The sequence below is a fragment of the Mesitornis unicolor genome, unplaced genomic scaffold, assembly GCF_000695765.1.
Source record: "Mesitornis unicolor isolate BGI_N332 unplaced genomic scaffold, ASM69576v1 scaffold21990, whole genome shotgun sequence".
Taxonomy (NCBI): Eukaryota; Metazoa; Chordata; class Aves; order Mesitornithiformes; family Mesitornithidae; genus Mesitornis; species Mesitornis unicolor.
The window spans coordinates 51,130-63,723 of NW_010157927.1; the positions used below are offsets into that span (position 1 = coordinate 51,130).

General features: G+C 38.6%; 1 protein-coding gene across 1 annotated transcript in view; it reads left to right on the forward strand.

Annotated features, from left to right (window-relative positions):
* ASZ1 (ankyrin repeat, SAM and basic leucine zipper domain containing 1) overlaps nucleotides 1–7,334 on the forward strand; it is a 34,697-nt gene extending 27,363 nt beyond the window's left edge. Inside the window, exons 10-13 of the mRNA XM_010181951.1 lie at nucleotides 685–797; nucleotides 4,743–4,848; nucleotides 5,282–5,395; nucleotides 7,188–7,334. Of these exons, the coding sequence (XP_010180253.1) occupies nucleotides 685–797; nucleotides 4,743–4,848; nucleotides 5,282–5,395; nucleotides 7,188–7,334 (480 nt within the window). The remainder of the gene's footprint in view (nucleotides 1–684; nucleotides 798–4,742; nucleotides 4,849–5,281; nucleotides 5,396–7,187) is intronic.
* The last annotated feature ends 5,260 nt before the right edge of the window (nucleotides 7,335–12,594 follow it).

Here is a 12,594-nt window from a genome sequence, read left to right on the forward strand (position 1 = left end):
CCTGCTGAATGTCTTCTTAACAGATTGTATTCTCTCTCTTTACCAGTTTCTGTTCATTTGAGTTTTTTGCAGAAGTGTGAACCAACTAGACTTTTTTCTAAATAACTTATTTTAAAATGAGATTCTAAAAGAAAATAAGGTTTTAGAAAGAGGTATCACATATTATGAGACCAGTTTATCTAACTGGAAAAAATACACACCCAAAAGCTTGTAAAAGCCAATCTTAAAATCTGGCCTCTTTATGTAAAATTCTCCACTTGATGCTGTTTAGATAGTTTCCATTCTTTCTTTCTGAGTTAATGCTCTACCACCATTATGATGATTGGTTATTTTGCTGTAACAGAACTGAAATGGTTCTGAAATCAGTGAGCATAACATCCTAACACCATAGGGGTACTTATAAATACTATTTTTTTTTAATAAACCTTAAACAGATTTTCTGAGTATTCTGTGTAATTTGTTTGGCTTTTTCTCAGCTATTGTAATTTTGGTTTGCATCATTGAATAATTTCAGTGGTTTTGTTTTTTACTTTGGCAGTTACATACATTGTAGTTGGTTGCAGTAACTTAAAAGCAACTTCTTTTGACTTAATAATTAGGAATTTGCACAATAAATGGTACTGTACTGTTAAGTATAATAAGTATTGAAAGTAAATCATATTTGGAATTACTCTTTAAATTTAGATTGGCATTACAAATCCTGGAGATCAGCAGAAACTCCTAGGTGCTATCAGTGAGCTACAAGTGGAAGAAATAAGAATTGGAGACCTCCCTGAAGTGATGAAGCTGGAATTGAGGTATTACCTGTATATCTAAGGAAATGGAAGTGAAATATGAACTATTTAAGGTGACTGTATTGTTTTCTGTAGCTCAGAGGTAAAATTCTCTCACATCTTATCCCATGTATGACATTCATGAGAGTATGCCAGTGAGTGGATTATGAGGGCTGATGGTAGGCATGGTTTGTGCAAAGTTGGCAGTGTAGATTCTTCTTGTAGGAATCTGTTTATGCATTATATTGCCATTCTCTGTCATTATTTGCTCCATCTCTTTGAGCAGCAAATATTTTCTCTGTACCTCAAACCGGGTTCCACAGCCTTGCTGTGCAGGGTTTTCACTACCTTGTGCTCATATCATGAACTGAAACTGGCTTCTCAAGCTTCAGTATTAACTCATTCTTTAATTTCTCTGCTAGGCTTCAGTGAGCAGATTTTTTTTTTTAGTTCTCTGGAAATGTGGTCTTGCCCTTCTTGCTTCCCCATGCTTAAAGAGCATTATGGACCCTTACAAACTCCACATGAGTGGTCTCTGTAATTCTCCATTGTGTCTATAGTCAAGGCAGGCTGTATTGGTCTTGCAATCAAATTTGTCTCATTGTAAAATGCAGTCAAAAGATGTGTGGAAGGGAGAGATGCATATAATTTCTGTGTAAGGCTTTATTTTTCAACTGGGCTTTAGTTTTCAACTGATAAATTAATTACTTGTACATGTCTATCTTAAATCATAAATGTGAAGTCTGTATAGATTCAGGCTTTTTTTGCTCGTTCTCTTCCACTGGAAGCAGTTTTAACTGGCTTCTAAAAGACCTCTTTTTTTAATATCACAATTTAAGAAATTCATAAAGTATTTTCCTTATCATAGATTATATGTATTGATAGAAAGAGGTTTATAAGGAAACTTTCCTTAAAAAGTGTTACTACTTGAAACTTCCATCCCAACTTGATATTTTTCCCATTATTTGGTTCTTTTTTACAGCCTTAAGCATCAGCTCTGCAACACCTCTCATACTTCTAGTATAGGCTTGTGCAGTCCCATGAGAGCCAGGCCAGAGCTGAGAGGAACATCCCTCAGCAGCACCCCTAGTAAACTTCATCAGTCCTCTAAGCATTGATAGAGCACTTTCCACTGCCAGCACAAAAGGAGTGAAGGCTAAAGGTGTCTTAAGAATTCTTAAACCTCTTATCCTCTATTTTGTTATGTAAATGTTGGTTGGTTGTTTCTTTTTTCTGGAAGAGATGTCTAGACTTCAATTTAGATTTTGTGCTCATATCTTTCCTCTTTTTACTTTCCAGAACTATAGAAGAATTGCTTCTGAAAACAGGATTAGTTTGATATTCTAATATGCAAAAGTTTAAGAAATGGTCTTGAGCAGAAAACTGTGCCATGCCTTTCAGAGGCTTTAGTCAGTTGAAATGTGTTTGTTTAATTCAGAAGACAGGTGTGGAGATGCTGTTCCTTTCTCATACTGCATTGTGTTGCCTTATTTGCAGTGGCCTGGCTAGAGTAGTGCTGGGGTCACAACTCCTTGCATCCTACCTACTCATTAAATAACTTCCTACTGTCTAGAAAAGTCAGGGTTCAGTTCCTCTTCAAAGTGTGTGTATCTGCCTCTTGACTAGTGACCTGACAGATGTGCTATCACTCTGTTAGGTATTTCTTCCTTCCCCAAAATACAGGGGAGAGCCGTTTGCTTTATTTGGGTACTGTAAGGCTAAACTCTTTGTTAGTTATGTTCTTTCTTGGACCAAAGAATGTGCTTGGGTTCAAGTTCATCCTGTCCACGTCACTGTCCTTTGGAGCTGAGACACACCGACGCTGTGTATTAGCAGTCATGTCATGATGTGATCCTGCCACAGCGTTGTCTTTTGTGCCTTGGTGACATGAGTCTGTCTACTACGTACTCTGCTCTCATCCAGTTCCTGCCTATACTGATAGCTCCTGATGCTGGCACTGTGCCTGTATCTGTGTCCATTACTGTGTTTACACAGAAGAGTCGTTGCAGCCTGCTTGAGGTCTGTTTTTGCAGCATGATGCCAAGTTTGAGCTGTGGGATGTAGAAAGACATGCACGGCATTAGGGGAAGCTCATGAAAGACTGAGGTAGACTGGGAAAGCAGAGTGTTCTTGTCCTAATAAAGGACCTCAACACTGCTTCTAGTCTGTGAGATTGCTCTATCAAAACAAGTGTCTTTGTACTTCCAGAAGAGAATCCAGGTGCAAACTAGTATGTGTGCTGTAAGACTGAACTAAATTTCCAGTGTGCAAAAAAGTACAAACCAGTCCAATACAGATACACCATAAATACTCTGACAGTACCTAAGTTGTTTCTATTAAAATAAAGGCTTTTCTGCTGAGCTGAGGTAATAGGCCAGGCATCTGTATGTCTTAACTGTCCAAGTTAGGCACCCTTAGAAAAGGATGTTGACACTTCAGCAAGGGATAATTAGGTGCAGTTTAAGAGGACGTTGCCTAGTTTCATGCATTTTTTATGTTAGAAATGCGCTTTTTTCAGACTGGTCCATAGTGATGTTTAGTGTATACATTCAAGCAGAACAGGTTAAAGACTTGAACAGAGAGAATAAGTAGAGAAATACAAAACGTTAAGAGTTCACTGCCTGTGTGGTCAAATACTATAAACCCCCCCCCATGATGTCCAGTACAGTCTCGCACACCAGTGACAAATGGAATTCCTAGTACAGTATGGTTTTAGATTATATGGAGTTCTCAAAAACAGAAAATGATTGATTAAAGATTGAAGTACACAAAATATGACAACTGAAAGTTATGGTAAGCACTGCATAGTTTTCTAGAAAATGGCTTGACATGTATTCTAGGAATCTGACCTTGAGACTAAAATCATAGGCTATGTTTACATGCTGTTATATAAAGATTTTACTTCCCACTTGTTCAAAGTCACTCTGTGAGAAGGAAAATCAGTCATTAAGTCATAGAAAAACTAACATAGTAGAAAATGTTGAACTGATTGATTATAAACTCACAGAGTGTCTAGCACTGTTTAGCCACTGGTGTTTTGACAGCCATTAATTCTTTTAAAAAGTGATTATTTTTTGAAAATGTAATTTCCATTTGCAAATACAAGAACATGTTACTGCAGCAGATATAAAATCATATGAAAGTGTTTTTTAAGAAACTATTACTGGTATAATAAAGAAGTAATTATTTGGTCCTTTTTTTTTTCCTCCCCATTTCATGTCCATTACATATTTATTTTTTTTTGCAGAGAATCCTTCTAGAATTCCTAAAAATAATTTCCTTTGTGACAAAACACAGAAGGTGCAATAACTCATCCTAGCCAGCTAAAAAGTTACCTAAGTAAAAGGAAATTTTCATGAGCATGGTTTGACTGTAGTAACATGGGAGAAACTTTGAAAATCTCTCCAATTTTGTTTAGTATTTGGCTTTTTATCCTAAGTATTCAGTTCAGTTATATTGTTCTGAAATAGATAAGAATTTATTTTATAAAAACAAGCTAATAGGCTTTCTTACTTCCTTGTCGTCATAAAAACCATGACCAGTCTTGTTTTTTAACCTCCAACATCCCTACTGATGTTTCTATATATTTCTGTTGTAAGCATTGAAGTCTTAACAGTTCAGCAGTGTTGCAAATCGCAGATGTCCTGGGCAGTGGTGGAAACTTTGCTCACTGATGAGCTTGTGCCAGAGCTGAAGGAAAACACTCCATGAGCTGAATTCAGTCTCTATTTAGGTACTGGCACCACACTGGCATGTAGCTTAGTTTAGCTGTTTGGCAAATTTTGTGTATAGCTTTCTGCCCTCAGAAGCATTTTACTGCCCTGGGTTAAAATGACGCTGGATTTTTTTTCTGTTCAGTGAAACAGCATGTTTGATTCACTAGCCAATGTTGGACATGCATGGATAATATTTAGCTTGCAAAAAGTTGCAGCCTTTAGCAAATAACAGATTATCATTTTATTTTTGTAGTGGAGATGATTTGCTTAATTTTCTTCAGAAGCTGAATAAAGAGTGTCGTAAGCTGACAGTTCCTGTGCAGACCGTGAATGAGCATTTCCTCAAAAATTCTCACAAGGTATTCAACCAAAGGAAAAAAGGTTTATTAGAGTATATTATTCTATTCTAGAATATTACTCTACCTTGTAAAATGAAAAATACAAATACTCATCAACTGTCTCAATTATTGTATAGTTATATAGAGCTGTCCAACATTCTTTCTCTAAAGGACACTTTTAAAAATAGTTTATTTCAAAGAGTTAAGCCACCTAGTTAAATGAGATAGATCTGTTCCTTAGTGTTTCTGCTTATAGGGGGGTTAAAGTGATGGAAGTCTCCCACAGAGGCTGATGGAGAGTAGTGGATCACATTGTGCATAAATTATACAACGGAAACCCAGCATAAATGCAGTTAATAAACTTTTTGTGATGCTGTATTTTATGATGCATTAACTAAAGATTATTAAATTATCATTTACAATAATTTTGACAAATAACTGTAACTATTAACAGATAGTACTGCAGTGGGCACCAACTGAAAGTCTTATTGAAGTCTGTAAAGACTTGGTTTGCAGTGTTGAAAAGCTGGAAGAAGAAGTTACCAAACTGAAGGACCTGGTGGAAAAGGTGGGTGTGTGCAAGTGAGGCTGTTAAATATTGTGTACACGTTCTTGTGCAACTGGAAATGTGACATGTATCAGTGAAATGTCTTGTACCTTGGTCTTGCACAGGCTCTTTTCGCTGTAGTTTGAACTGCCCTTCCACCTTTCCGTGGTCAGAAAAAATCTAGAATATTCCACAGCAGCACGGACTATCTGCAAAGAAGGCATAGTCAATCTTGTTCTTTCTACCACAGGAAAGAATTAAATTGAATGTGTCCCTGTGCTCTTGGACGACCACAGTGGCATAAATGCCACTTTGAATACTTACACTCTTACTTCTTAATTAAGAAATCTTTTGTTTGGAATTATTGACTCACCAGGAAGATACTAAAGTTTTATGGATTGAATGGGAGGCATCCCAGATAACTCTGCAGAGTGACTAAAGAAGAGGGTGGGAGAGGTCAAGGCTAGATGTTAGCACCACATCAGTCATTCTCAAACCAACGAAGTGACACACTCTTGTCAGATGGGGTCATTTTAAGTAATAGGCTAGTAAAAGGAATGGCCGTTGGGATAGAGTAAATGGAGCATCAGTGTCAGAAAGGAATCTGTTGCTGAACGAAGCCATGTGGAACTTGGACCTGGACTATAATGCTACTAATGCAATTTCCTGTAGTTTTAAGTAAATTTAGTGTAATATAACAGCCTTCTCCCAATAAATCACTTAACACCAAATTTATTTAAGAGCTGGAGGTTGTGGCAAAAAAAAAATTAGCTATTTGTGTTCCTTTTTTTGCATATGCAGAAATCAATTGTATGTATATATTTGCCTCCTGTAGGTGCAGGCCATTTATAAGGGCTGGGCGGAGATCCAAGTTAGGTGCCACTTGACTTTGCTCTCATCTGTACTTCAGGTTTTGCAGGTGTCAAGATGAAGCACGGTGGCTCTGTACCTAGTGTTAAACAGAGTTGTTAAACATTAGCCTTATAATTACTTCAAAAATATAATTCCTGTTAAAACACTAACATTTCATGAATTTCACCGATGAAGACTGTAACACAAAACATTTTTGTGCTACTTTATTTATGGTGGGGTATTCTTAAATGAGTAGAGTACGGAAACATATCTGTTAAGAAAAATGCCAATTTAAGTGAAAGAGTTAAACCTCTTAGATTATAAGTTTATATAATTTCCCTTAAAAACTTCAGTACTGTTTGCTAAGCTTAGTCATTACAAGACTGTTATGTCTGTAGGATATAATTTTTGAAAAAAACAGTAAATGAGATGCCCTTCCAAGCGTTATAAACTAAAGTAGAGAATTGGGACCCAGCCCTGCTGCACTTCATGACAAGGCTTCACTCGGGTTCAACGTGTATTTGAGCAGGCACTTGTAAGGTATTTTCCACTCTCCCTTTAATTTCAGGGAAGTCTGATCTGTTACATATTTAACTTGCTGTTTTAATAAACAGTTGTTTTAATAATTAAATGGCAAACATTCTGGGTAAAATATTTGAGTTTAAATGTTTTGTTATTAGATTTTTGTAGCATCTATTAGCAGTGTGTTTTACTCCTGAGAAATTATGTTTGTAAAGACATTTTCTAATATATATTGCAGAATGATTGAGTATCGGATAAGATAAAAGCTCACGTATGTTTATTTCAATTGAAGTAGGGCACAGACAAACAGAAGGAAATAATATCAGACATAGATGCACGCAGATTCTTAAGACTGGGTACTTTATCACATATTTAAGACGCTTTCACACTGACTTCCTTCTTTGTTGCACTTTTTACATGAACTTGACACCTGCCTCAGCATGAACAGGACGATGACCCCAGCCGAGTGAAACTTCCAGAAGGAGCACCCACCTTGGGAAAAAGAATAGTGAAAATGGGAGTTGTATCATTGCTTGGATTTGGTTTTTTCTTCTTTATAACAAAGTTAGTGGTAAAGAAAACCTGACTTTAACTTTAGTGTTATGAATAATTTTGGAAAAAAATGGTCATGTTATGCTTCTGCTCAGTATATGCTGCTGAGCTGAAGTAATGTGAAAATTCTTGTAGTTTCTTGTTATGTAGTTGCATCCAGTAAGTACTTTGATCTATAAATAAAGTTATTAAAAATTAAAACTGCTACTTTGCTGTATCTTAAGCTTTTATTTTCAGGTCTTTTAATATAGGCTGTAGGTCTAAAATCTGGTCAAAGCTGCTTTTTTGGCAAAAAGCCATTATTACTTACAAATTACTAGTTTCACTTTTACCTTTAGCTGTAACTCAGAGGTGAACATAAGCAAGTAATTCTGATTATATCACATGTTTTTATTTAAAATTATGATGCAGGTGTGTTTTGAGGATTAGGAAGGGCTTAAAATATTTTAAGTATCTCATGCAGTTTTATGTTGATAAAGATCTTTTCTCTTGCAGTTTTTCATACAAATCTACCATATGAAAAGCGTCCCGGTGAGGGTAATTTTCTTTCTTTGTCACAATCACAGGGCTGTGGAGATCTTGTTACACATTGCCTAAAAAGTCATCTCCCACTGAACTATGATATTCAAATTATGCCTGAAATCTGGTTCCTCAGGGATACTTGCTTCTATTAAGAGTTTCATCACATCCATTAAAAGGATTATAGGAGTCCTTTGCTATAAGAATTCAAGCAACTTAGAAGGCATAGCAGCATGTTTTTTCTTGGTCTGGTTTTTCACTACAGCAGCTTCATATTTGGAGTAATTTTTTCTTAATATTATCTCCACTTAAAAGGTGTTTGTAATTCTGCAGTGAAACATTAATATATGTTTTTCATCTGGTTACCAAACTGGCTGTGTTGGGGAAAAAATGGAATTGGTGTAAGTAAGTCAAAGGATAGTTATGTTTCACAGACTTCAGTAAACATCTGTAAAAAAGCTGAATGTTTCTGAGAGGACATTCTTCTGTCAAAATAAAACAGAAGCAGTCTAGAAAAAATGTAAGCCTCAATGTGTGTGTCATGCTTTAGCTCTCCTCTGTTTTCAGAGATGTTGTGGGCAGTCTTAATCTTTGATGTTCCCTCCAGAGACTAGTAATGAGAAGATAAAAATCTGAGTGCTACTCCAGTTGCTGTCACTGTTGTTCTCTACTTTTTGTTTTAGAACACTATGTTGGGTGTTAGTATGTTTCCTTGTTACGGCAGTTCTTTTACCTCCTTTCCTCCCAGGTTTCTCCTTTGATGCAAGGAACATCCTACAGAGTGATAAGGCCAGAGGCAAATACAGCAAGTTGGATTTTTTTTCCATTCTGTTCCCAACTTTGGGTCAGAGGGGATAAGCTATATTCCCCACCACCACCATCTGCCAGCAGACGTGCACATACTATCAGCATACTGACTTGAACCAGCGAAGTATAGAAAGGGAAGTAGTTCATAGAATCACAGAGTGGTTTGGGTTGGAAGGGACCTTTAGAGATAATCCAGTCCAACCCCCTGCAGTGAGCAGCGACATCTTTAGCTAGATCAGGTTGCTCAGAGTCCTGTCCAACCTGACCTTGAATCAGGGATGAGGCTTCTACCACCTCTCTGAGCAACCTGTTCCAGTGTTTCAGCACCTTAATTGTAAAAAAATTATTCTATCTAGTCTAAACTACCCTCTTTTAGTTTAAATCTGTTACCTCTTGTCCTGTTGCAATAGGCTCTGATAAAAAGATTGTCTCCATCATTCTTACAGGCCTCCTTTAAGTATCGAAAGGCCTCAGTAAGGTCTCCCTAGAGCCTTCTCTTCTTCAGGCTGAACTGAAGAACTTTCAACACTCAACCTTTATTCATAAGAGAGGTGTTCCCTCCTCTGATCCTTTTTGTGGCCTCCCTCTGGGCCCCCTCCAACATGTTGATGTCTGTCTTGTGCTGAGGGACTCCAGAGCTGGACACATTACCCTAGGTGAGGTCTCACCAGAGCAGAGGGACAGAAGCACCTCCCTTGACCTGCTGGCCACGCTTCTTTTGACGCAGCCCAGGACACGGTTGGCTTTCTGCCCTGTGAGCACACATTGCTGGCTCATGTCGAGCTTTTCATCCACGAGTACCTCCAAGTCCTTCATGGGGCTGCTCTAAATCCCTTCATTCCCCAGCCTGTACTGGTACTGGAGGTTGCCCCAGCCCAGATGCAGGACCCTGTACTTTTGGCCTTGGTGAACCTCATGAGGTTTGCATGGGTTCACTTCTTGAATTTGTCCAGGTCCCTGTGATGGCATCCCGTCCCTCGGGCATGTCAACTGCGCCACACAGCTTGGTGTCATCAGTGAACTTGCTGAGGGTGCCCTCAATCCCACTCTCTTAAGTCATTAATGAAGATATTAAACAGCACTGGTCCTAGTACAGACCCCTGAGGGGACACCAATTGTCACCAGTCTCCACCTGTACTGAGCCATGCCACTCTGAGTGCGACCATGCAATCAATTCTTATTCACCAAACAGTCCACCTGTCAGATTCATATCTCTCCAGTTTAGAGAGAAGGCTGTTGTTGGGGTCAAAGGCTTTATTGAAGTACAGATAGACTGTAGCTCTTCCCTTGTCCACTGATGTAGTCACTCCATCATAGAAAGCCACCAGGTTGGTCAGGCAGGACTTGCCCCTAGTAAAACCATGCTGGCTGTCTCAAATCACCTCCCTGTCCTCCGTGTGCCTCAGCATAGCTTCTAGGAGGATCTGTTCCATGACCTTCCCAGGCACAGAGGTGAGGCTGACAGGTCAATAGTTGACAGGGTCCTCCTTTCTACCCTTTTTAAAAATGGGTGTGATGTTTCCTTTCTTCCAGTCACCAGGGACTTTACCTGACTGCCATGACTTTTCAAATATGAAGAGTGGCTTGGCAACCACATCAGCCAGTTCCCTCAGGACTCTGGGATGCATCTTATCAGGTCCCATGGACTTATGTACGTTCAGGTTCCTCAGATGGTCACAAACCTGATCTTCCCTTACATAAGGAGGGACTTTGCTCCCCCAGTCCCTGTCTTGTGGTCCATCCACTCGAGAGGTATGGAAAGAGAGGTTGCTAGTGAAGATGGACAAAAAAGTTGTTGAGTACCTCAGCCTTCTCCTTGTCTATTGTTACCTCTTGCCAGTCTTGCTTATCAGGGAAGGGAAGCTTTGACCTTTCCTTTCTGGCAGACGTACCTGTGGAAGCCCTTCTTGTTACTCTTTGCATCCCTTGCCAAGTCCTGACCCCACCCCTACACAACCGGGCAGTTCTCTGTTCTTGTTATTACTTTATAATTAATTCTGAACTAACAAGATGCGTATCAAAGGGAAGAATCCACAGAAATTGAAAAATCCATAGAAATACAAAAATCTGTAAAATGCAGTTTTAACTGCTTGTCATACACATGGAACCTTATATATATACAGCACTCCTCTAATTAGCTCAAACTACAGTTCAAATGCAGTTCCTAGTGATGGGGTGGCTCACAAGTATTACTAGAACTTTGACACATAACATCTCTTGGGTTTTTCTGTTGGTTGAGGGTGTTTTATTTTTTAGTTTTTTGGAGAGAGTGGGAAGGTGGGCAAGCATTTTGTTTTACTGTGTTTCCAACATGTACTTTCACTTTAGTTAAGTGGAATTATTTCAACCACTAGTAAGATTTCTGTGATGCTGCCCTTGAAAAGGTTCTGTTACGTAGCCTCACTATTCCTTCTCCACTTCAGTGAGAATTTGCATTAACGAAGCCACTTTAAAGGACACTGAAAGGAGCTTCCATTTCAGGAGCTGTATTTTCTACCACTAATAGTTCTTGTCAATTGAGACAGTAGCTAAAAATATAAATTATTTTTTCTATTAATTTGAAGAAAATGTGCACTTATATGGAGGCCTTTTAAGCTAAACTTGAAGGTCTTGCAATTGAATAGGAAATCTGCTCCAGAAAGTAGTTTTATCAGTATTTAACTAAATTGTAGGTTCAACACTGTGAATGTTGCCATCAGTGTAAAATACCTATGAGAGAAGAAATAATGCATACTTGCTGATAAATGTTTTCTAGTTTGAAAGTTACAATAAAATGTTATTTGCAGAAAGGAGTCAAGTCACTTGGAGCTGACCTCCAAAAGGCATCTGGGAGAAGCTGATCCTGTTGTCTTATGGATCACCTATGTCAGGTGCTTATAATCACAATTGCAAATACACACGTGTTTGGGTTAAACACAGGCTTTCTGCCAGCAGCATCCTTAGCATGGTGCACCTGAAGAATAGTGTGCAAAGTGGCTACACCACACAGGGCTTATGGCAAGGGTCTTGGAATAACTATTTTGGGCTGTCCCAAATTGATCAGTCATGAACTGTTGCAGTAGGATATGTTAAGAGCCAAATGAACAAAGAATATTTTAATCTACTGTGTCATAAAAAATGTCTGTTTACCTCTTCAGATTCGAAACTCGGGCTTAAACAATGAATTACAAGACCCTTTATTCTTTTTTCATGTTGTTCCACTGCCTTTTCCAAATTCTCTGTTTAAAAATGTATCACTGTATGGTTGTGATAGGGCAGGAGGCAAAAAAAGATATTACTTCAGCATCTGTCCCCTGAGCTATCCTGTCAAAATTCTCACCCCCACCAGCACTGGTAAGGGAGCCTTCAGATGAAAACTTCCCTGCTGAGAGGCCACCTTCTGTAAGTCATCAAATTAAAGTCATTATCCCAGAATAGTAAGAATACAATGATTTGCACATCTATGAGGGGATTGGGGAGAAATGCTAAAGAGCTTTGCATGCATTAAGCAAGTAAGCTGCACAGCCCTGGAGGTATTGTTCTCCTCCTCCAGTAGTGCAAATTGAGATGGGAGAGGATTGAGTGGATTGGACCTGGGGCCAAATCCTGCAGATACAGAGGTGCTTGAAGATGCAGCAAGGTTCCTACTTGCAATACCATTGGATACCTAACTTCTCTTGATACAGGTGAATATTCATGCAGTGGCCTTTCCTGAATCTTTAGACTGTTATGTAAAACTAGGGCCTTGGGTGATCCCATGGAGATCTGAAACCCAAAGAATTTTTATTTCTGATCTGTCCTGCCCAAGATGAACTGCAGGTTGTACGTGTTGTCTCTCTTCCTGTGCTTTGGGATTTGCCCCACTCTTTAAATTTGCCTTGTGGAGTATCTGGTCTGTCATAAGGTATTGCCCAATTATTCCTGTTGGGTACCAATTGCAAATTGGTAATTTTAAATAATTTTAGGTATATGCATTGTTAAATTGGAAA